At 51.3% G+C, this 22,598-nt stretch overlaps 10 protein-coding genes across 10 annotated transcripts; 7 read left to right on the top strand and 3 right to left on the bottom strand.

The window, feature by feature from the left end:
* Positions 1 to 41: 41 nt before the first annotated feature.
* On the top strand, positions 42 to 1,531 carry PFLUO_LOCUS7103 (uncharacterized protein; the record flags this gene model as incomplete). The annotated part of the gene is made up of 3 exons (XM_073784710.1): positions 42 to 224; positions 284 to 1,147; positions 1,199 to 1,531. The coding sequence occupies 3 exons, from the start codon at positions 42 to 44 to the stop codon at positions 1,529 to 1,531; spliced, it is 1,380 nt and encodes a 459-aa protein (XP_073641138.1).
* Positions 1,532 to 4,436: 2,905 nt separating this feature from the next.
* Positions 4,437 to 5,591, bottom strand: PFLUO_LOCUS7102 (uncharacterized protein; the record flags this gene model as incomplete). The annotated part of the gene is made up of 1 exon (XM_073784709.1): positions 4,437 to 5,591. One exon carries the CDS (start codon positions 5,589 to 5,591, stop codon positions 4,437 to 4,439), a length of 1,155 nt encoding a protein of 384 aa, XP_073641137.1.
* A 1,207-nt stretch (positions 5,592 to 6,798) lies between these two features.
* Positions 6,799 to 8,120, top strand: PFLUO_LOCUS7101 (uncharacterized protein; the record flags this gene model as incomplete). The annotated part of the gene is made up of 2 exons (XM_073784708.1): positions 6,799 to 6,829; positions 6,883 to 8,120. The coding sequence occupies 2 exons, from the start codon at positions 6,799 to 6,801 to the stop codon at positions 8,118 to 8,120; spliced, it is 1,269 nt and encodes a 422-aa protein (XP_073641136.1).
* A 567-nt stretch (positions 8,121 to 8,687) lies between these two features.
* On the top strand, positions 8,688 to 10,025 carry PFLUO_LOCUS7100 (uncharacterized protein; the record flags this gene model as incomplete). The annotated part of the gene is made up of 5 exons (XM_073784707.1): positions 8,688 to 8,774; positions 8,826 to 9,070; positions 9,124 to 9,271; positions 9,330 to 9,602; positions 9,696 to 10,025. 5 exons carry the CDS (start codon positions 8,688 to 8,690, stop codon positions 10,023 to 10,025), a joined length of 1,083 nt encoding a protein of 360 aa, XP_073641135.1.
* Positions 10,026 to 10,986: 961 nt separating this feature from the next.
* Positions 10,987 to 12,252, top strand: PFLUO_LOCUS7099 (uncharacterized protein; the record flags this gene model as incomplete). Its single annotated transcript, XM_073784706.1, has 2 exons — positions 10,987 to 11,355; positions 11,419 to 12,252. 2 exons carry the CDS (start codon positions 10,987 to 10,989, stop codon positions 12,250 to 12,252), a joined length of 1,203 nt encoding a protein of 400 aa, XP_073641134.1.
* Positions 12,253 to 12,974: 722 nt separating this feature from the next.
* Positions 12,975 to 14,543, bottom strand: PFLUO_LOCUS7098 (uncharacterized protein; the record flags this gene model as incomplete). The annotated part of the gene is made up of 2 exons (XM_073784705.1): positions 12,975 to 14,461; positions 14,537 to 14,543. 2 exons carry the CDS (start codon positions 14,541 to 14,543, stop codon positions 12,975 to 12,977), a joined length of 1,494 nt encoding a protein of 497 aa, XP_073641133.1.
* Positions 14,544 to 15,419: 876 nt separating this feature from the next.
* On the bottom strand, positions 15,420 to 16,715 carry PFLUO_LOCUS7097 (uncharacterized protein; the record flags this gene model as incomplete). Its single annotated transcript, XM_073784704.1, has 4 exons — positions 15,420 to 16,072; positions 16,136 to 16,370; positions 16,428 to 16,452; positions 16,525 to 16,715. 4 exons carry the CDS (start codon positions 16,713 to 16,715, stop codon positions 15,420 to 15,422), a joined length of 1,104 nt encoding a protein of 367 aa, XP_073641132.1.
* A 960-nt stretch (positions 16,716 to 17,675) lies between these two features.
* PFLUO_LOCUS7096 (RNA-binding component of cleavage and polyadenylation factor) lies at positions 17,676 to 18,437 on the top strand (the record flags this gene model as incomplete). Its single annotated transcript, XM_073784703.1, has 1 exon — positions 17,676 to 18,437. The coding sequence occupies one exon, from the start codon at positions 17,676 to 17,678 to the stop codon at positions 18,435 to 18,437; it is 762 nt and encodes a 253-aa protein (XP_073641131.1).
* Positions 18,438 to 19,038: 601 nt separating this feature from the next.
* PFLUO_LOCUS7095 (flavodoxin-like fold protein) lies at positions 19,039 to 19,753 on the top strand (the record flags this gene model as incomplete). The annotated part of the gene is made up of 3 exons (XM_073784702.1): positions 19,039 to 19,065; positions 19,117 to 19,202; positions 19,261 to 19,753. The coding sequence occupies 3 exons, from the start codon at positions 19,039 to 19,041 to the stop codon at positions 19,751 to 19,753; spliced, it is 606 nt and encodes a 201-aa protein (XP_073641130.1).
* A 588-nt stretch (positions 19,754 to 20,341) lies between these two features.
* On the top strand, positions 20,342 to 22,508 carry PFLUO_LOCUS7094 (nuclear protein localization protein 4; the record flags this gene model as incomplete). The annotated part of the gene is made up of 4 exons (XM_073784701.1): positions 20,342 to 20,440; positions 20,504 to 20,634; positions 20,700 to 22,164; positions 22,224 to 22,508. The coding sequence occupies 4 exons, from the start codon at positions 20,342 to 20,344 to the stop codon at positions 22,506 to 22,508; spliced, it is 1,980 nt and encodes a 659-aa protein (XP_073641129.1).
* Positions 22,509 to 22,598: the final 90 nt, after the last annotated feature.

Here is a 22,598-nt window from a genome sequence, read left to right as displayed (position 1 = left end):
ACAGGGTTTCTTCCATCCAATTTCTCTCACGGTCCATAAACATGGGATCCCATCTTCCAGTCACTGAACATGATGTCACGGTCACCTCTTTTGAGATCATCGACCTGCGATTTCCTACCAGCTTAGACGGTGTCGGCTCAGATGCCATGCACGTTGGCACCAATGGCTCGCATCCTTACATTCGGTTGAAGACAAATCAGGAAAATCTAGTTGGCGAGGGTATTGTAAGCTCGAATATTTGCTACCAATATTTGCAACGGACATTGACACGGACATATCTTAGGCATTTAGCAATGGGCGAGGCAGCGAGCTGATTTGTATGGCGCTTGACATATTCGCAAAACGGATCGTTGGAAAGACGATGCATCGTCTTACTCGCGATATGGGAAAAACATGGAGATACATGGTCTCCGACTCGCAATACCGTTGGGTTGGTCCGGAGAAGAGCGTCACACACTTAGCGGTTGCTGGGGTATTGAACGCGGTCTGGGACCTTTGGGGCAAAATCCTCGGCAAGCCTGTTTGGAAGATTGTGTGTGACATGAGTCCCGAGGAGGTTGTTAGATGTATTGATTTTCGGTACATCACTGATGTTATCACACCAGAGGAGAGTATTGAGATGCTGAAAAAAACACAAAAGGGCAAAGAAGCTCGCTTTCAGGAGGCTCTTGAAAACCGAGCGGTCCCTGCGTATACTACCTCTCCTGGCTGGTTGGCTTTCTCCGGAGACCGGATGAAAGAGGTGCTTCGAGACACCGTCGCTGCTGGATATGACACATTCAAGTTCAAAGTTGGAACGAGTATTGAAGTCGACCGGGAAAGGCTGTCCGCGGTCCGAGAGATTCTCGGGTATGATAAGGGATATAAGATAATGCTCGATGCAAACCAGGTCTGGAGCGTGCCTGATGCAATTGAATACATGAAGCAACTGGTTGAATTCGAGCCACTTTTCATCGAAGAACCCACAAACCCTGATGATGTTTTGGGGCATGCAACTATCCGCAAAGCATTGAAGCCATACGGTGTCGGCGTGGCCACGGGCGAGGCGGCGCAGAATCGGGTCACCTTCAAACAATTGCTGCAAGCGGAAGCTACTGACGTTTGTCAGATTGATGCAGTCCGACTCGGCAGTGTCAACGAGTGTCTTGTAAGTCCCCATCATATTAACATCTGACCTTGGTCTCACTTACTTTTATAGGCTGTTATGCTCATGGCGCTTAAGTTCGATGTTCCCTGTGTGCCCCATAATGGTGCCATGGGTCTAACAGAATTGACTTCCCACCTGAGCACAATCGACTACGTCGCCATTAGTGGGCGGAGGTCGATGCTCGAAAATGCCGACAGTCATCGGGAAAATCTACGCCATCCTTCCAAGGTTGAGAACGCGCACTACGTCACCCCGCTTGCCCCTGGCTACTCGACAGGTTACACTGACTTGGCGTTGGAGAAATACACTTATCCCGCGGGTAGCTTCTGGGAGAGCGATATTGGTCTAGAGATAATTGCTCAGCCCACTGGCGGAGAGTTATAGGTTTATTGTGTGCCAGGCAGGTTATTTGCGTGATATTTCGATGGTCACTAATGTCCATCTTTCTTTAATCTCTCGCCATTCAGAAGACTAGCCTCAATAGCCTAAGCACGCGACAATAGTCTCTGCTTCTTTTGCATGTCCTCCAAAATAATAACTACAGCCGCTAGACTGGAGAATTCCCATGGCCGAATACTGTTCAGAACGAGAGTTTGAAGTTCGTCGATATCGGGAACCAGGTCTCGTAAGACTGGATTTAATGAAGCAAGTGTGAGAACAACAACAGCGCCAAGAGATCTGCATAACAATGGTCAGAATACCACAATCAATATTGTTTTTAGAATGTCACGATGCATACGACAGAGAAAATGTCCATGTGTACTGGCTTGGCTTTGTCAAAAGCTGCGCCGCGCTGTAAATGTATGACCGACAGCTCTCGATGCAGATGCCAGCTTTTGCAATCGTGGAGCCGGGAATGTGGCTCATACGATGAGTGACAATATAGAGAACGAAAGGTCTGTATATAATATGGCGCGCTGCAAAATATCGAGTCCGTAGGATTTGTCGACGATCATCGAGTTCTGGTATGTTGGTTCCGATACTTAGGTTCGGGCGGAAGGTCTCCGGTATTGACGAATGCCACAGTTCGAGCTGGGAGTGCAATTCATCACATACAGCGCCCATGGATGAGATATCATCAATAGAGAAGTCGTCTGGTGCCATCAGTGATGTAGATGATAATGCCAATACGTGTTTCTTGGCGGGATAGAGCGAGTTATGAATGCGGTTTAATAACCTTCGAATCGAAATCTCGGCAAGATAGCAGGTTGCTTGCATCATCCCAAGATTTGTGCACTCTGGAAGACTTATTTCGTCAGTTAGTTGCTGCAGTCCGCTCCTTGGAAGCTCGAGCTCAGCAAGTCTGTCGCATTCAATCAAAAAGCATGACCAAAATAGGCGAGTCAAGCTCTCTCGCCACTTGGGCCCCTCATAATGACTGTCAACTCTAGCATGGCGTCAGAAGTTATTTTGCTCTGTGAATTTTGGACTTCCATACCCCGAGAGTTTAGATTGGAGAATGGTTGTGGCGGAGTAGATCAGTCGCCAGCTCTGGAGAGGGCGGACTATGTAGGCGAAGTATACACTTGCCAAAACAAGCGCTTGTGGTAGCATTAGGTTAAATGAGAAAGACCATGATGATTGGTAGAGGAGCGTTTGCATCGCGTGTTGCATATAATCCATGCCCGCAGGTGAAGTGTCAAAAGTATGTGAGTCTGCTGGTGAGGCAGCGACAGCTCCGAGGGCCAGAACAACCATACATAATGCGGACTCAATACTTGTATCAGGACCGGTATCTGAAAATCTGGTATAGATTTTCTGAAACTCGTCTGGGTCCAGGATGGGGTGATTCTGGTGGACCGAGGAGAAGAAAATGGAGACCAGCTCCGAGGCGAGATCTCTTGAGATCTCAATGGACGACTGTGGGACTTGCAACTTATCTAATGATAGGCCTTGGGGTAGTTGATTCTTTGACTCCAAGCGGAAAAATAAGTCTGGTGGGTATTCTCCGATCAAGGACTTGACCGGCAGCAGACTTAGCAGGTAACTAGACGAGGTTTTGTGTTTGACTGGAATTGTCATGGGTGGCAGATCTGGAGAATTTAATTGATCCCCTAGCACTGGAAATGACCATGGGGCAACTGGAACGTTGGGATGGGGCTCTTGCGGAGACGCCAATGAGTGTGGCGGTGGAGGGGTCTCAATAGGCATCTGGGAAGGGTCGGCATTGGATGCGGTTATGGTAGAAATCTGGTCAAACAAAGCGTTGAGTACGACCTCAATCTCGTGCAGCCGACCTAAAATTTCTTTTGTGCCACCAGTGGTATCGATCCTACCCCCATCAGACAGCTTCTTCCTCTTAGTACTGGCTAAAAACTCACCTTTGTGACGGCGAATCATCGTAGTGACACTCCACCTCCAATTCTTTACAATAAGAACACGAAGGCTTCTGGGCATCACATCGTCGTTTTCTGCTTTCGGTTCAGCACAGAGACAACAAAAATTAATCTCGGCGAGCATTGCCTACCGGCTTCGACAAAATGTGCAAGCTAGGGCGACTCGTTTCCTACTGAAGCTCATTTCGACCGGCAAAGATGCTCTCGCCGACGATTGCAGTCTAGCACCCGAATAAAAAGAAAAAATAGCACTAGAGGCTAGGCTCAATTGTGAGTGGAAGAGCAGACCGCGTTGTATGACCAATACTCCAATCCTGTGGGTTATGGGAGTCAACGGAATGCGGGGTAGATCACATCCCATGAAGTTGGTTTCCCAGTGCCTTTTACCCGCCGATCCTGTCTCTCGCCGAGGGGCTGACCACCCTACCTAAACAACCTGCCGGGATGCCAGCCAGCATGGATCCACCATGCTACATCGTCTCATAGTATTTTAAATAGATAAGGACTCAATCTAGTAATATCATATGCTATGATAAACCTTTACTAAAAAGTTGTACTGTAAATTCTCTGGATTCCCGTAGAATCCCTTAGAATTGCCCATGTAAACAGCCAAACAGACGGAGACCCAGATTTCCCCCCTCCCGGTACCTGTTGGGTCCCGTTTGCCTCTTCTTTGTTGTACAGCAGCCTACGTGTACATCCGCCAAGAACTACCGGTGTAAGATATTAGCCAACCTATGATAATCATATGATAGCATGACTAGCTTTTCTGTATAGCTTAACATTAAATATCACGACGCTACGCGATAAGCAACAATACTTTTCAATCTAAACCTATCTACGGGACGAAATCTAGGTGATTGAAAGATAGATTGAGCTGAAACAAAGAGTATGTGTCTGATACGCTGATGATATGATAGACAAATTAGGGAAATTATATACTAAACTAGAAACTAACGGTCGAGGAGTAGTCCAGTGGCCCAGTTCACGGAGCGCATATCGTTCTCGTCCTCTGGATCGATATCGCCGTCTTTGTCGAAGTAGCGGTTAATGATCCCTATCTCTAGTGCGACCATAACAGGCTCTTCAAGATCTTGCCTTGTCATCCTGGGTGGCATAGCATCCCAGAGGGTGTCCCAAAAGGTGGCTTCCAGTGTCTCTCGCACAGTTCGCGGCGGATTCCCTAGCTCCTGGCTATCCTGGATGGCAGGCTGGTCAAAGAACCTCCACTTTGCATCTCGCATCTCTCCAAAGAAGCCTTCGTATACCCCGAATAGGCACATGCCGAACGCCTCTATACGAGCGCCATCGAAATCGAGGACACCAGTTAGGTGGCCATCCGACGGATCCACCATAAGGTTGACCTCTGCAAAGTCAATATGCGTTAACACTAATGGCAAGCGATCTAGTAAGTGAAGCTTAGATATAAGCTCCGCCGCTTTCTGCGCGAACCGCGGTTCTATCTGGCGTAGTTGGTTCATGCTAGCTAGATCCTTAAGCTTTATACTAGCCGTTGTAGTCCAAGAATCGCTCGACAACGCTTGTTGAGGCTGGGGCCAGAAAGCCGCCTTAGCAACGAATGCGGCTAGATCCCGTACTGTATTTAGCTGACGCTGGAGGGGGAAGCTATCCTTTGGGAAATCTTGGAAGATGTGGACCACGCCTGGTATCACCGGGCAGACGTACATAGGTAACGGAAAGCTACCTGGCTGGGTAGGAATAGGCACTAGTTCACCGTAGATATCGTGTGCGAGGCTTAGGATGTACTCGTTAAAAGGCTCGAGACGAAATTGGACGATCTTATTCTGGCTAGGACAGATAAGTGTGTAGCTAGCAGCGCCTTGGTTGTCGACTGGCCGGACGTCGTTAGAGCGGAGGATCTTGCGGGCGAACGCGGTACAACCTTCGGCGGTGCACTGGAAGCTATCTTTGGACGGAGGGAGCTTGCGTAGCGCTAGCGGGACCTTCTCTTTGAAGAACAGATCGATCAACTCTTGCTCTTGGGTGAGCCACGCCTCGGAGAACCGATCTTGGGTGAGCGATGCCTCGGAGGACCGACCGTGGGTCGTTTCATCTGGTCGCGGAGTTGTCCATGAGCCGTGGACCATTTGCGGCTACGATTGGGTGAGCTTACCTGCCATGTCTGATCGGAACCCCGCCCTAGAAACGAAGAGTCTTAGTCGCGAGTCGGGGAGAAGCAGACAATCTGCAGCGGCTGGCTTCCTGACGTTCCTATACGAGTCGGATGGCGATGATTGGAGCACGCGAGTGAGACGAGGGTCACTGTTTCGAATGGATAGAGGTAGGAGGGTGCGCCCGCAGGATTTCGTTGGCGTCAAGTTTCATCGGAGACCTGGCTCCTCTCTATATCTTTTGGCTGGGCATGTGAGAGATCAAGATCGATTCTGCGCCTCAAACCGAGTTCGGGACTATTGAGATGACAGATGAGGTAGAGAAAGGCTGTCCTTTGCCTCATCGGCCTGAGACAAGCGCCTCGGATACTTACCTAACCTACAACTGCTCTGTATCACTTCCCTCCACCTCGTCCCCATCACCCACCCGACTTGCCGCTCTCTAACTCATTCCCAACATCAAGGAATTCGTCCGTGTGGCGTTCTTCCAATCAGATGACTACTTAGCTGGCCAGATTGTTGATAATTCGATCCACTGATGTCGGCCCATCTGCGTCGTCCCCTCCCTTTCATCCCAGCCCATTTGCGCCGCCTCCTCCTAAACGGGAACCTAGGGCCACGTGCAGTTGTAGCGCTAAGGGGTAATATCAGGATGCTGGCATAGTGGACCCATAGATAAAAGTTTTGTATAGAACTAACCCACTTTTGATTTTTGACATTCTTGGCATTGTGCGCTCAGTTTGCTTACTATGCGTTCTATATTATAAAAGGATAGCTAAAATATAATCAGAATGCCAGACTTCTATCTTGTGATTTTCGATCACATCTGGAAATTACTAATGTAATTCGGGGTGGATCACATACATCGCCTGGATTCGACAATTTCATCAAATAACCATCTTCACTCTAAGTTAATCGTCCTAACAGCAAAGCACACTAGGCCCTTTCATAGTTCACTGTCGTAAATGATCAATTATCTCATACAACGGAGTTTTGTAGGATTCGGAGTGAGAGTAATGGCAGATCACGTTACTTTCTATCGGTCGACTCTACCATATCTAGCCAAAGATGTAATCATGACGTGGATGCCCATCATGGTCTATAAATTGAGGACACCCGCAAGACAATAGCGTAGTCTCTCATCCAAGCCTCAATACTTCGGGATCCTCGCGTTTTATTCAACATGCCTTGCGCCATTGTAGTTGGCGCCACCGGTACGTCCCACTTGTTTGTCGCCGCGTTCCTACGAAACTAACCAGATAACTAGGCATAACTGGGAGTGCTATCATTCACCACCTCGTCAAGGACTCGTCCTATGACAAAATCTACTCATTATCGCGGGGTAACCCTGGCTACCAGAACTCCAAGATCCAGCATGTCACTCTTGATCTCCAGGGCTCTGTAGACGACATGGCCCATAACCTCCACGGGATCTCAGCTGAATATATCTACTTCTGTGCCTACCTCGGCCGCGACGATGAGACAGAATTGTTGCGAGTAAACTCGGCCCTCCTGCACAGTTTCCTCCAAGCCCTCACTGTCACTGGGGCTGACAGGAGAATCAAGCGTTTCATTCTCACTTGTGGCTTAAAGCAGTACGGCGTTCATCTGGGACAGGGCAAGCAGCCCTTCTTAGAAGACGATCCATTATTGCCAAATTCCAAGGGAGGAGATTCCTGGCCTCCTATCTTCTACTACGAGCAACAGAGGATCCTCGCCGAGGCCGCCGTCAATGGCCACTGGGAATGGGTGGTCACGCTGCCCGAGGATGTACTCGGTTACGCCAGGGGCAACTTCATGAACGAGGCCACCTCAATCGGGCTCTACTGTGCGGTTAGCAAGGCTCTTCCAGGCTCTAAGTTACCATTTCCCGGTAGCAAGGCCAACTATTTCACATTCAACTGCTGGACGTCGGCAAACCTACACGCTAAATTTTGCCTTTGGGCCGCGACAGCCCCCTCAGCGGGCAACCAAATCTTCAACGTGATAAACGGCGACACCGAGTCCTTTCAAAATCTGTGGCCTCGTCTGGCTGCCCGCTTTGGGTGCACGATTCCGGACCCGATATTCCCGAATGGCGGGGTGCCTGACACCAAGGGATTCAAGGACTATGAGTCGTCAACGATCCGGATGCAGAATCGGCCACCCATCAAGGCGAGGGAATCATCTTTAGGTCTCTCCTCAGACCCCGTGGTAGATAACGCTCCTACCCTCTTTCTGCAGGTGGACCCGGAGAAGTGGGCGCGTCGATCAGATGTGAACGCAGCCTGGATGCAACTACGGGAGAAGTACCATCTGGACCAGGAGGCATGGGACAAGGCGACGTGGAATTTCCTAGTTTTGACTATGGGTCGAGACTGGAGCTGCGTAGCGAGTATGAGTAAGGCCCGTAAGCTGGGATGGACCGGGTATGCGGACACATGGGACGAACTGGAAGAAACGTTTCAAATGCTGGAAAAAGAAGGGGTCATGCCACCAGTGGAGCAGCTCCGGCGGGACTTCTAGTATATTCCGGGAATTGGGTTACGATATTAGTTCATCAGTCAGTAATTTGTCCCTAACTTTCCGAGCTGAAATGAAACCCCGGTACATGGCGAACTTTATCTGGCATTAAGTTGGCTCGAACAATCTGATGCAAAAATTGACCGACCACCAGTAAGTTCTTGGAGAAGGACGGGGGGTCATCGGGACAGGCAAGCTCCTCAACACAGGCACTTACAGCCTTCGACCTATGGTTATTACCCATACAGTCTATGATGCTTTGACTTATGATAGATACTACAATGGGTGGTCGGAATGAAATTCCTTTGTATGTCTCACACGGGTGACCTGATCCTGCGCACCAGGATATTAACTAACAAGTTACCAGGGAATGTCTCATTGGCTGAAACGACTTGCGTCAAGAGTATGACCTCACTGAACACAAACAAGATATTCGTACACATACACAGACATATATATTTATAATCCAGCGATCAGACTGACTGTTACCGTTCAAAATACCTATGAGCCCGCAATTACCAATAAGTTGCTAAGAGCATTTTGTGAATTACTTGGACACTTTCCTTAACGATGTCAAGTACTGGACAAGGCCAACGTGTCCTGCTGACAGGCGCCAATGGCTTCGTGGCCTCTCATATCCTCTCCATTCTGATAGATGTACGCAATTTTAGTCGCTCCTGGCCCACTAGGCCGCTAACTAGCCAGTAGCGTGGATACTCCATCACCGCGACGGTGCGCTCTCAAAAGAAAGCAGATGATATAATCAAAACCCACCCGACTTGGAAGGGCAAGGTGGAATTTGCGATCGTCGCAGACTTCACCACCTCAAGACCTTTCGATCATCTCTTCCAGAGCGCAAAGGCGCCGTTCAACTACGTGATCCACACGGCATCTCCGCTGACGTTCCAGGCGTCTGATATTCAGAAGGAGATAATCGAGCCCGCCGTGGCAGGGTACGTGAATCTAATGAAGAAGTAGTCTTCCGAAGGGAAGCTCACATACTTAGAACTACTGAGATTTTGAAGGCCGCCCACCACCACGGGGGCACCGCCCTGAAGCGCTTTATCCTGCTGGGTAGTGCCGTATCCGTGCTCAACTCCTTCGAAGACGAATCCAGGGAAGGAAAGCCGTACACGGAGAAAGACTGGAATCCCGTAAGTAAAACTGACATCCACTTCATCATCGGGTCACCCGTATCTCACCTAGACATAGGTGACGGCCGAGCAGGCCATCGAGAGAAAGGATACCGTTCTTGGATACAACGTGTCCAAGATCCAAGCCGAGGCGGCCGCGTGGGAGTTCACAAAGCAGAATTCTCCCTCCTACGACCTGGTCGTGATCAATCCGGACATTATCATCGGTCCAATGATCCACCCGATCGAAGGTCCCAAGTCCATCAATCAGACCAATAAGTTTGCCATCGCAAGCTTCATTGATGGAACTCACAAGGAGATTCAAGGGTTGACGTTCCCTTTTTACTTCTTTGTAAGTTTTCCTTCTTCGACTTCGAAGCTCAGCCGACTAGTCGTTAAAAAGAAACTCCTTATCCAGTGACCCTGGCTAATGTACTATGCTCAGGTGGACGTGCGTGACGTGGCCCAGAGCCATGTTGATGCGCTGGAGAATCCCGCTGCGGTAAACCAGCGGATTCTTCTCGTCTCAGGGCTCATCACACCGCAATTGGTGGTCAATATCATCCGCAAGAATTTTCCTGCCCTCAGAACCCGGGTTCCGGAGGGAAACCCCTCCCAAATCTTGCCCGAGGGAGTACATCCGACGGGATTCGACATGCGCCATAGTCTGAAGATACTCGCTAACGGTACCAAAGACGGCAAGTGGGAGTACATTGGTCTCGAGGCCAGTATCACTGACGCTGTTGAGTCTATGATCAAAAGTCATGCCATTTAGTGTGCTTTCGGTTGGTGTGTGTTTAAGTGATTAATGCGTACATGCAATAATATCACACATGTGACTATATTTAGCATAATCATCACGTCTAAGCCCGTGTTTACATCTACTTAGTGAGTCGGAGCCTGAGTGCGCTCATAAGAGTGGCGGCAGTCTTTAAGGTCCCACCAAGCAGACATTATCCTGTCTATATAGGAGGCACAATGTCGAATTACCAATCGCTTTTTGGGGTTTGGCCCCTTGCAGCAGTCGCGTGCTTTGTGTCTAAATTGACCTCATGAGTTTAAGAATTTCTGCCCAAATTGGCTCGTCGGCGAATGCTGTACATATCAATATCGACTCTTTCCGCGTTAACGGGTTTTTGGTAATTTCCCTAAGCGCTCGAGGAGAGAAGCGCTTCTAGTGACATTGCTATCGTTATATCGTAAGTGTAGTGCAGGTGCCGGTGGCTGCTACACGCACGGAAACAGCTTCGATAGGAAAAGCGATATATGCAAGCTCGGGAGCCAAATGGCCTCGGATAACCCGGCTGGTAGCCCAATAATCCGAGTAAAGAGAAGATTTTTCGTAGGCTAGCGGGTAAGTTTAGAAGGTCGGATAGAAGGCGAGCGGCCCGAGTTTCGGCAAACGCAGATTAACCAACTAATCAAGATATTACTTTGCCTATACTGTCGCCGACATTGCTCAAATCTTCACTGTATAGAATATGGAATAGCCCTATTTGCTTGGCCGATCAAGCAATTGGCGACCTGTGATCGACGCTCGAATTAACCCTATTAGGCTAGGTCCACGGGGCCCAGAGACCCTAGAAAACGAGGCGAACCAGGTGGAGTCGCTTGGCATCAGCAACGGGGGCGAAATAGCCGCAATCGCATGAGCAAAAAGTGGCCAATGCCACTCGACTGGAAAACAATCAGGCAACATATTACAAGCCTGCAATGCTCCTCATCGCGTAGCGATGATGTTGAGTCTATCCCGACCTGCGAGGGGATACTATCTAAACCGTCGCAGAAATGTCCTGCTCCTGGTGATTGTGCTTACATTTCTCTGGTTTCAGCCGTTCCTATCGTCGAGAAGCTGTCGGAAGTCGCAAGCTGACAGCGAACCGGAATTCCTATGGCACTCTCCTTATCGCGATAAGCCGGACGCCGACTATGAGACTCGAGTGAGAGATGCCTTGAAATATATTGAGCAGGTGGCTGTGGAACACGGAGATGATCAGGCCGCGGACAAAATATGGCAGATCCTGCTGGGTAGGGGGGAAGATACAAACAACCGGGGCCCGCATTCGCATAATTTCCAGGAGAAAAATGCAGACTGGGACTTTCAAGTGAGTGGAGGATTCTAGTAATTTCAATTGCTCTCCCTGCTAACCCTTTTCTTTCCATGATAGGTCGTATCCAGCACATGGGCGAACTGGTTCATCGAAGCAAACCTAAAAGTCGTCCCGGACCTAGAACACTGGTGGAAGTCATACCCGGACGAAGTCCTACGAGCCGACCTGCTCCGGTATCTAGTGATGTGGTATCACGGCGGCTACTACGCAGACCTAGATGTCATGCCAGCACTCCCCATCCGAGACTGCCCGTCGCTGCAAAACCCGGCGTTCCAACAAGATCCCAAATCTCGAATCTCGCTGATCGTAGGGATTGAATCGGACGAGCCATTCGCTACGCCCGAGATGGGGAAACAATGGCAGGTGGGTCGGAAGTACGGATTCATCCAGTACACGATGTATGCGCCGCGGCGGTTCAGCCCGGTGCTGCGTGAAGTGATCGTGCGGGTGCTATCGCACACGAAACAACATTTCGACAGGCAGAGGTGGCTCTTTGGAGAGTTTTACGATCATTACGATGAGAAGATGACGCATGAGATCACAGGTCCCGGCGTCTTCACCGATACGATTCTGGATATGCTCTCGGAAAATCTCCTAACGAGTCATCCACTAGTCGTCCAGTCCGTGGAAGCAGAGAGGAATTACACCGACAGTCCCACTGAGAGGGTGACTTGGGCACCGTTCCATCGAATCCAGGAGCCGGTCTGTGTCGATGCCTCCGAATCAGCTCCCGGCAAGCAGATGGGCGGGCTATGCGTGCTTCCAGTTACCGCGTGGGGGAATGGCCAGCGACACAGCGGCTCGGTTCCTTTTAATCACCCTAAAGCGTGTGTCAACCACCTTTTTAGTGGCAGTTGGAAAAAAAACTGGTTTGAGCGTCTGGTGGGCTGAGTCGAAGCGTCGTATTTTATTTGGCGGTTGATCAGCTACGATAGATTGTATAGCGAGTTCAATATGTGCATAAATCTCGGCTAGAGCATCGTAGGTCATAGAGAGGTGATATGTCGCGCGTCCTCAAAATGCCGCCCAAAGAGCCTCAAATTTTTTTTTGCGCCCCCCCCTTACTTGATACCCCTCCGGTCTTGGTCGAATTGGGCTCTCCAGACCTCGTCCGTTTGTTTATTTGACTCGACACTGGTAAAATCACCAGGTCCAGACAAAATAAGGTTTGATGGATAGAAAGCTCTTTCTTGATCATTTGGATGGTGGTGCATAGCCCGATCCACATTTGGGGCCGTTGGCTTCTTAGTGGGACTATCCGCTCAAGCCGATGGAAGTGCGCGGCAATAAAAGGTCTGTGATGCCCTTAGATGTTCTTTTGGGCCCCACGCGCGCTATATTGACAGGGCCGGCGAGTACATCATCTTGACAGAGAGGCCTAGGTAATCATGTAAGTACTCATGGAGCACTAAGTAGACACTCATGAGCATCCGTCATCTCTTGTGTGACTTCCCTAAGCTCGTGCTGGCATCTTCTCATTGAATCTGAGCCTGAGTGCTCTCACAAAAGTGGTCGCAGCCTAGATAGGAAACGCCCAACCGCTAGACATTATCCTATGTGTATCAGTGATATATTGTATTATTCTGCACACTATGTACATTGAAACTATAATTTCAGAGCTTCGAGCCTGCATTTTGCAAGGACCGATGTCCAGATGCTCGATTGACAGGCAATTCAACACCCCACGCAATTTTACAGTCCCATTGCAGATGCTCCTCACCACCAGCAGTGACACTATCATTGGCTCTCACCGGGACAATATCACGGAAAACCATGTCTCCAACGCCTCCTTCGCCGTTCAGTATCCACCGGTGAACTATTTCAGTTGTTACCGGGTCGCTATCACGCTCGGCATCAACAGCTAGTAGGCCACCCATCAAGATCCAGGCAAGAGTGAACATATATCGGCGCGCATCAGCAACTATAGTGGCAGGTGCCTGGTCTTTGGTCGAGAAGCGCCCTTGCAAAGCCGACCAGGCAGTAGTCAAAGCGTCACGAAGGTCTGAAGTCTGAATCAATGCCAAAGTACGGCTGAGCCACGCGGCGAAGACCTCGAAGTGATCTTTCTTCAATAAGAACCGAATCAGCTCACTTGCCAGCACATTGGTGGTTCCCTCCCATATGGAATTGACAAGAGTGCTGCGCAGAATCCGAGAGATGTTGAACTCGGGCTCGTCGGCCTCGTCCATGTAGCCAACGCCACCCATCGACTCCTGACATTCCTGTATTCCAGCAACAGCCATCTTGCTGATCACAGCTTTAGCAGTGGCTGTCAGAGCACGGAACACAATGTTAGCTTCCTGGCCTCGCCGTGGCAAATGTGCCTGCTCAGAGGACACGTCGTTCTCGACCACCCCCATCACAGCGATAGTGAAGAAAGCAAGGTTCATGCTGCCGCGGTGCTTGACTTCCAGGTCTGCAAGTAGCCGGAGGTGCATTGGAATCAACCATAGTGGTTCCCCAACCGTGGTTCTCGCCTTTGCAAAGCTCTTTGTAATGCTGATTGCGCGTCGCCAACCCCCGAGGGATCCAACGAATGTGTGGATACGAGTGATGTTGAGGAGAGGCGCAATTGTCATAACACCCTGGTCCAACTCTCCTACCAAATGAGCTCTCATATCCTTTAGCTCCAGTTCGGCAGTTGGCAGTTCCTTGGTACCAAGTTTGTTCTTCAAGCGATGGATTCTCACGCCATTGGAGACTTCTCGAGGCATACCATCATCTCCAACGACGGTCTTCCGTAGTGGTGCAAGAAACGTACTCAGCTTACCAGAAGGAGTCTTTGCTAGCAGAAGAGCCACGTCGGCATCTGTGGCAGAGGAGAAGAACTTGAACCCATTGATCAAGTAGTCTCCGTCCGCCAATGCTTTAGAACTTGCGGACTCAACCGGTGCATACGTGGCCCATGTTTCAGTGTTCTGCACATCGCTGCCTCCAGCCCTCTCCGTCATCCATTGACCTGAGGTCCAGTGGTCGTCCTTGTCAGAAATCAAGCGCTTGAACGTTTCATGGAAAGGATGCGCTAGTGGCAGCGCCTTGAGTTTTGGCGCGAGGATAAACGCGGCTCCATCAGTCATACTCATTGGGCATGAATATAGGCCTGAAGAAGGCGAGTAGAGATAGTTCCTGTCGGCGAATGAGAAATAGACTCGAGAAGAAACAAAACGTATCTTACAGTGCATATTGGACAGTCCGTCTATGAGGACCCAAGGTCGAATCATATCCAGTGGACACAATTCTGGAAGAATCCAAGCCAGTCAGCCTCAAGGAAGAATTGTCCGTCTAAGGGATCCATACCTGCGCTTAGCGCCCCATTTGCCGAGCTGCTTCCAGCCCTCACTCGTCACCAAGCGATCATATTCATAGCGCTTACCCCAAACATTGTGGCTCTTGACATACGGCTGATTGCGCTCCGCGTCGGCGCTCCACTCCCGAATGCGTTCAGACACCGCGTCGGCGCCGAGATGGGTCAGTTCTGGCTCGGCAGAGCGTAGAATTGAAGCCGGCAGATACCCTGGATTACATTAGGGAACGCCCGTACTGTCAATAATATTTGGTAAGAAACTTACATAACAACGCGCGTTGAAGACTGGCGTCTGATGTATACGTGTTCCCCAATGGGCCCGGTTGAGTGATGTATCCGCGATCTGCAGTCGCAGGTAGGGGCGAAGTTGACGACATAACGAGCTATTGATAAATGAGTTGAGAAAAGAAGATGCGATTTTGATGAGTGTTGGCGATATTACCCTGAGTTGAGCATAGGCGGGGTCTCCAAAGCTTGTTGGTCAGGAGCCTCGGTGTTCGGTTGACAGTGGTGGATCGTGAATGTGGCACCACAATAACGGGGGCATCAATGCGCCGTAAAAGCGCCGAATGCATTATTTGCAATAAATAAACATTAAATATGCGCATTATACGGGCTTAAATTTTCGGAGACTGCCGCTCTGCGTTAATTTCACAAACTACCTACCGGGGCACAGGAATGCAAGCGCGATGCTCATTGAGCCTAGAACTTTTGGTATTTTTAATTCAAAGCACTACCGTCTTTCCATAAGTCTTCACATGTCATGCAGTGTATTGTAGCCTGTCTCAATTAGACTGCGCGATCCCCGAGCATCCGAGCAGATGTGCCAGTAGAACAGTCCTCCAAGCTTCGATGTGGTGACAAACTCGGCCTTCTGTTGCACCGTGGCTGGTGTGTCGTACGTCACAAACCCACCGTCGCCGCCAATACAGTACGCTGCGCCGGCCTGTTTGTCATGAAACTCCTTGGCCCCCGAACGTGGCAGCTCACGATAGTCAAACACACCGTCCTCACCTCCGCAGCCGGTATATCGCTGACCAGGTCCGTTGCTGCCTAGGAACGAGCGTCCATACACCGGAACACCGAGAATGATCTTCTGGGAATTGACGCCTTGTGCCAGCACGTACGAGACCGCTGACTGGCCCGAGATGGCATATGTTGACCCGTACAACTGTGCTTGATGGCCCGTCTCGGGCTCCCAGGGACCGGAGAAGTCATAGGCCATGAGATTCAGCATGTCCAGATATTTTTGAGCAGCAGCAAGATCAATATGGCGCAGTGCCCATTGTCCCGCGGGAAGACACGAAGCCAATACGTATCGCGGAGCAGGAAGCACTTCACGAAGCTGGGCCAAGAGACGGATGTAGTCTTTCCCCTGCTTTGCATCCGCAGGATGCTCCCAGTCAACTGGGCGATATAAATCATCAGTCTTCCATTTCAGATTAAAAAAAAATTATCATGGAGCTTTACCATCAATGCCATCCAGTCCAAACTGATCGACCAATCCCTTGGCAGTCCGAACGAAGGTGTCCATTCGCGAGCGACTGTGGGCGACGGCAGCGAAGTTCTCACTGCCCTTGCCCCCACCTCCGACTGAGAGGACAACCCTCATCTTAGAGTATTGCTGCTTCAGTTGAACAAACGCCCGCAGGCAACCTTCTGTTCCGTCTACCGGCATCTGTGTGTCGGCCCACTCATCACTCAACTAGAATCAGGATTAGTATTTGATCCACTGGTTTGAACAATTCGAAAAAAGACCTACGTAAACGGTGCCATCTTCCTTTACCCTGAAAGTATTGCAATGATTGATTAGCTGGTTTGATTTTTTTTTTTATACACCATGGTTGACTGCTGGTTACCAGGCAAATGCATAGAACACGTGCGAGATGAACCCCAGTCGGAGGGATGACGGAGGTTGTTTCTGGTAGATCCTCCAGTTTGGATAGTAGGCAGCATTTGTGTAGAAAGGCACTTCGTAGGGGCTGGCCTGGGGGGTAGCCGCTGCGGGGTTTGGGCGGCGACGAAATATGGAGCTGGCGGTAGAGAACATGGTAATAACGAATATCTGTGGATGAATCCTACCTGAAAAGAAATGGGAGAAAGACAGAAATTCAGTCGCGGGTAAGTGTTTCCCATTACAGAAGGCATCACGTGGGGTCATTGATTGTTTTTTTTTGGGGGGGGTTTTCGTTACAAATATCATCATCATTATTATTATGTTGGTCTTGTTTCTCTCACCCGGCAACCCCGAAATGAAACAGCCGGGTCTCGTGCCAGGCCCCCGGTATGTCCTTATTGGACGTGCGGTGAGATCGAGACCGCGTTTGTCTGGAGTCGTGCATATGCACGAATGATGTGTGTGATGCTAAAGTCGGGGTACTTGAGGATCATTGGCTTAGGGGTTGGCGAGGCGTGTTCAGGGCGTTTCCTACCCCTGCAAGCCCCTGCTTTTCCCCACACAGTTCTCGTCGACACGTTGTAATCATATCCAGTGGCTGGTGTGGTACGAGGTGTGCAATAAGTGAATAATGCCAGAGAGCAATTCAATATAGATACTCATTTCGCGATGCATTGGCTTTAGGGGAAGGGTATTTTTCATATATTATCTGGACAGAGGTGAAATATATATAGTGGCATAGAGAAAGCACGAAAGTCATTACCGGAACCGATCGGTGGCAAGATCTTCTTGATTCATTGAGCAGAACCGTGCAGCTCCAGCATACCAGTATATATTTGGTCATTTGATTCGATTTTACAGCTATACTGCTCCATCAACTACTAGTATGAACCACGATCACGTGATCGATTCTAGATCGTTCGCCTGATTTATAAGGCGGCAAGAATAAATAATCCACTTCCTCTCCGGACGATTCCCAGCTCTCATCCTTTCTTCTCCGAGCAGCCACCAACCCCGCAGCCGATAGCTTGATCCATACTCTTATTCCGCAACTCAACGCTCGACAAGTCGCCCAACTCTGCGTGGCCTCACCGAAGTGGCCTGAACAACATTATGGCCGACGTCCACAGCGCTGCTGAGCGCCTTCTCTCTACCGAACCCACCCGGGATCCCAGCTACGACAATTTCTCCTTCACCCCTTTCCTCCGTAAGAGCTTCGGTTTTGGGTTAGCCAGCGATGTGCCCGTCTGCAAGGCCTACAGCGAAGGACATTGCCCCCTTGGGCCGGCCTGTCCTGACCGACACCCCACGCCCTCGCGCGTGACAACCTCAACCACCACGGCGTCCGGGTTGGCCCCGTCAACCACGCACGGGTCCCTGGTCTGCAAGCACTTCCTCAAGGGCCTCTGCAAGAAAGGCGTCAAGTGCGAATACCTACACGAATACAACCTACGCCGGATGCCGGAGTGCCAGTCCTTTTCGCGGTCCGGATACTGCCCCAATGGCGACGACTGCTTGTACCAGCATGTTCGGGAGGAGGCCCGGTTACCGCCCTGCGAGCACTACGACCAAGGATTCTGCGAGTTGGGCCCGCTGTGCGCGAAACGGCACGTGCGCCGGCGTCTCTGTCGATTCTACCTGGCTGGATTCTGCCCGGAAGGCAAGGGTTGTCCCGATACGCACCCGCGGTGGTCGGAGAACCTGCCTCGGCCGACCATGCGGACCGAAAAGACCGAGGAAGAACTGGAGCAGGAGAGGGCGCTCATCCGAGAGGAGCAGGAGCGCGAGAAGGAGCGCGAGCGCGAATGGCGCAGTGAACGAGGGCGTGGTGGCAGCTTCATGCGGGGACGATACCGCGGTCGCGGACGGGGATAGAATTGGGGTACCGTGGTCATTTTGGGCGTTTGGCGCAGGGGGGGAGTTCATTTCATTCCGGATTGCGATATACCCATGAATAATCATCTGCAAGGATTGGTGCTGTCCATCCATTGCGGAATGCGCATCATGACAAGGAGTCCATGACATCATGATCGCGAACATTTCACAGTGGTCTCTTAGGACTGTCTACATGTAAATAATACACTCCTAGGTAGTCAATTTGTATCCTGTCTCAACCATATCTCACAAGAATAATCTGACACGAATCGTAAGAAGCCGAATCCAGTCCTATAGTTCGGCCATTTGTCAGACGTCCGTCAGACATCCGGCAGAATCCGGTGGAGTCCTAAGTCCTCCAACCAATCAGCGCCGGCACCGGGCTTCTCTGTCATCACTGACTGATGCTTGCCAACCACTTTACTAAGTAGTAGGGCACCTGCACTGGGACTGGACATATGGATGGATTGGCACCCTCCCTCCCGGTATAAGAGGACCCGTGCCCCTCCCTCCTTACCTCCCTTTATTCACACCCTCTCTCTGCATTTTTGCTTTTCTATCCATCCATCCACCCATCTAGACTACCCCACCCACCGTCGCCATGGCTCCCAAGGTTGCGATTGTATTCGTATGTTCCTCCCCCTTCAATTGCTCCTGCCCCTCCTTCTGACGCGCGCAGTACTCGATGTACGGCCACATCGTGAAGATGGCCGAGGCCGAGAAGAAGGGCATTGAGTCTGTCGGTGGCAAGGTCGACCTCTTCCAGTACGTCTCGACCGGCCACCATTGATGATTGCCGTGAACTAATCCCGTCGTGCTCTAGGGTCGCCGAAACCCTCAGCGACGAGGTCCTGGCTAAGATGCACGCCCCACCCAAGTCGAGCTACCCCGTTGCCGAGCCCTCGGAGCTGCTGGAGTACGACGCCGTGCTGTTTGGTATCCCGACGCGTTACGGTAACTTCCCCGCCCAGTGGAAGACCTTCTGGGACAAGACCGGCTCCATCTGGGCCACCGGTGGCTTCTGGGGCAAGTACGCCGGCGTGTTCATCTCCACCGGCACCCTCGGTGGTGGACAGGAGTCGACTGCCATTTCTTCCATGAGCACACTCGCCCACCACGGCTTCATCTACGTCCCCCTCGGCTACAAGACCGTCTTTGGCCAGCTCGCCAACCTGGAAGAGGTCCACGGTGGCAGCCCCTGGGGTGCCGGCACGTTCTCTGCGGCCGATGGCTCCCGCCAGCCCTCCGCTCTGGAGCTCCAGATCGCCGAGGCCCAGGGCAAGGCTTTCTACGAGGCCGTCGCCAAGGCCAACTGACTGCATGGCAGTGCCACCAAGCCCGAGGGCTCGCCAGAGGCTGCTGCGAAGAAGACTGAGCAGCCCTCCACCGAGCAATCGGGCGCCCCGGCGGCACGCAAGGAAAAGAGCAGTGAGGGACCCTGCGGTCTGCCCAAGAATTGCAATATCTTGTGATCGGGGTGCTGGGACTTTCTGCTCATTCTGCGATGGCGTTCTTGAGGGCTTTCCTTCGCTTTGGTGATGATAAACATGGACATAAAAGTAGTACTCAAATGGCGAATTGATGATCGATATAGTTGGTGCCCGTCACTGGTATAACTACTTCCCCGTAGTATGTAAGGCAATGATGGTCAGTTCTAGTTGACTAGTAATCGTATTACATAATTTCCCACCATCGACCAGTCAGTCTGAGTGGTGTCCCGGGTCACGGCCTGACCACAATACTCCTACCGCCCTGGACCGTGACGTGACCGACCAGTCGAAGCTCTTCTTCTCTCTTCCACCGACTCCTCGCGCAATGCATCTGCTCTGGCCCTATAGTTGAACCCGCGGAAACCCCTCATTCCTGACTCTCTTTCTCTCTCTCCCTCTCTGCCCAGCGCCGCCATGGCATCGCGACCCGTCCTCCTGCGGTTTGAGAGTCGGAACGGCCAGTTTCGACTCTCGGTCAGCCCGCAGGAGCTATTCCCGGCTCTCCAACAAAAGGTATGCACACTCCTCACAGTCAGTCGAGACACCGTGCCAGACCTGACATCATGGCTGCGTTAGATTATCGAACACCTGCCCTCAGCCGTCGATCCATCATCCATCGTCCTTTCGAATAAACCCATAGGTACCGGAGGCGAGGAGCGTCAACTACAGGCTCTCAAGGGAGTTGCAATCGAACAGGTTGGCCTCAAGTAAGTACCGTTTGATGACATTCTAAAGCCGCTAGAAGGAATTACTGACGATGCCATTCATCTAGACATGGTGACAAGCTCTTTGTCGGGTATCAGGAACAATCTGCATCTCAGAATGGCCCCTCGAACGGCTACACATCCGCCACTGCCGAACACCGTCTGAACGGAGCACCGATCCCACCGCAGCAGACCGTTCCAATACGCCCACAGCCAACATCGCCTACCGCCACCACCAAAAGCCCGTGGGAGACAGTGCAACAGTCTCCCCTAGATGATTTGCTAGACAAAAAAGATGGCAAGATCAAGCGGGGCATGGATTATAGGATGTGCAAGCATGGCCCTCGAGGGATGTGCGACTACTGCATGCCACTCGAGCCCTATGATGCGAAATACCTGGCCGAGAAGAAGATCAAGCACCTCTCGTTTCACTCTTACCTACGCAAAATCAACGCCGCCACGAACAAGCCCGAAGTAAAGAGCTCCTACATGCCGCCTCTCAGAGAACCCTTCTACCGAGTACGTCGAGATTGTCCGTCCGGGCATCCATCCTGGCCGGAGGGAATCTGTACCAAATGTCAGCCCAGCGCGATTAGCTTGCAACCGCAGGAATTTCGCATGGTCGACCACGTGGAGTTTTCTAGTCCCGATCTCATTAACTCGCTGCTGGACTTTTGGCGGAAGTCGGGGGCACAACGGTTAGGATTTCTCTACGGGACGTACGAGGAGTACGCGGAGGTCCCACTTGGGGTCAAGGCGGTAGTCCAGGCAATCTACGAACCCCCGCAGGTCGGTGAGGTTGATGGAGTCACACTCCATGAATGGTCCAACGAGAAGGATGTCGATGAGGTGGCCCGTCTCTGCGGCCTGCAAAAGGTGGGTGTCATTTTCACTGACCTGCTCGACGCCGGTTCTGGGGACGGGTCGGTGATATGCAAGCGTCATATTGATTCCTATTTTCTCTCTTCGTTGGAGATTGCCTTTGCCTCGCGGCTGCAGGCCCAACATCCCAAAGCGACAAAATGGAGCGACACTGGGCGATTTGGGTCCGAATTTGTGACCTGTGTCCTGAGCGGTGATGACACCGGAGCGATTTCGGTGAGCTCCTACCAAGCATCTGTATCAGCGGTGGAAATGGTACGGGCAGATATCATTGAACCGTCGGCAGATCCGTCTGTGATGCTGGTGCAATCCGAGGAAGACGATGATTTGGGTAGCAAGACCCGATATATCCCCGAAGTCTTCTTCCGGCGAATCAACGAGTACGGTGCCAGCGTGCAGGAGAATGCGAAGCCTAGTTTCCCCGACGAATTCTTGCTGGTGACTCTTACCCATGGTTTCCCCACCGAGTCGACGCCGCTCTTGACCAACAACCGCTTCCCCATCGAGAATCGCGAGGTTATCGGGGAGAGCCAAGAGCTCAAGCACGTCGCTCAACAGCTCACGTCGCACGGAGATCCTGACAAGGCCTTGCAAGGCGTTTCAGATTTCCACCTGCTGTGCTTCCTGCATGGATTAGGCACATTCAACGAGGTCGGTACCATAAAACGAGGACCACAGTATGGGACATTATTAACTTGACAATATGGCAGACCGAGGAAGCTCTTTTGTGCCGCGTGGCGACTTCTCATTCCCCCGCCGACGGCATGCAGCTGCTAAACACCCCTGGATGGGCGACCTTGGTGACGATTCTTCAGGAGAGTGGTGAGCGCCCCCCCACGCGCCCCTGTCCCACCCTGGCCCAGCCTGCTCGCTCGGCTTCCGAGTCCAGGAAACGGCGATATCATGCACCTGCCCACCCCTCACCCCGTTCCACGTCTCCCAAATCCGACGGTGAACAGCTTGCTAAGAGGTTCAAGGGAGCTAGCCTAGAGTGACGATCAGCCGTTCTCTTGCCGCTCAAATCTTTTATTAGAAATTCTTATCGATCCGGTTCGGTTTCCCGCCTCGCTCTCGGTCCTCGAATT

The sequence above is a fragment of the Penicillium psychrofluorescens genome (assembly GCF_964197705.1).
Source record: "Penicillium psychrofluorescens genome assembly, chromosome: 4".
In the NCBI taxonomy this organism is placed as follows: domain Eukaryota; kingdom Fungi; phylum Ascomycota; class Eurotiomycetes; order Eurotiales; family Aspergillaceae; genus Penicillium; species Penicillium psychrofluorescens.
This window is presented reverse-complemented; position numbering and strand designations above follow the sequence as displayed.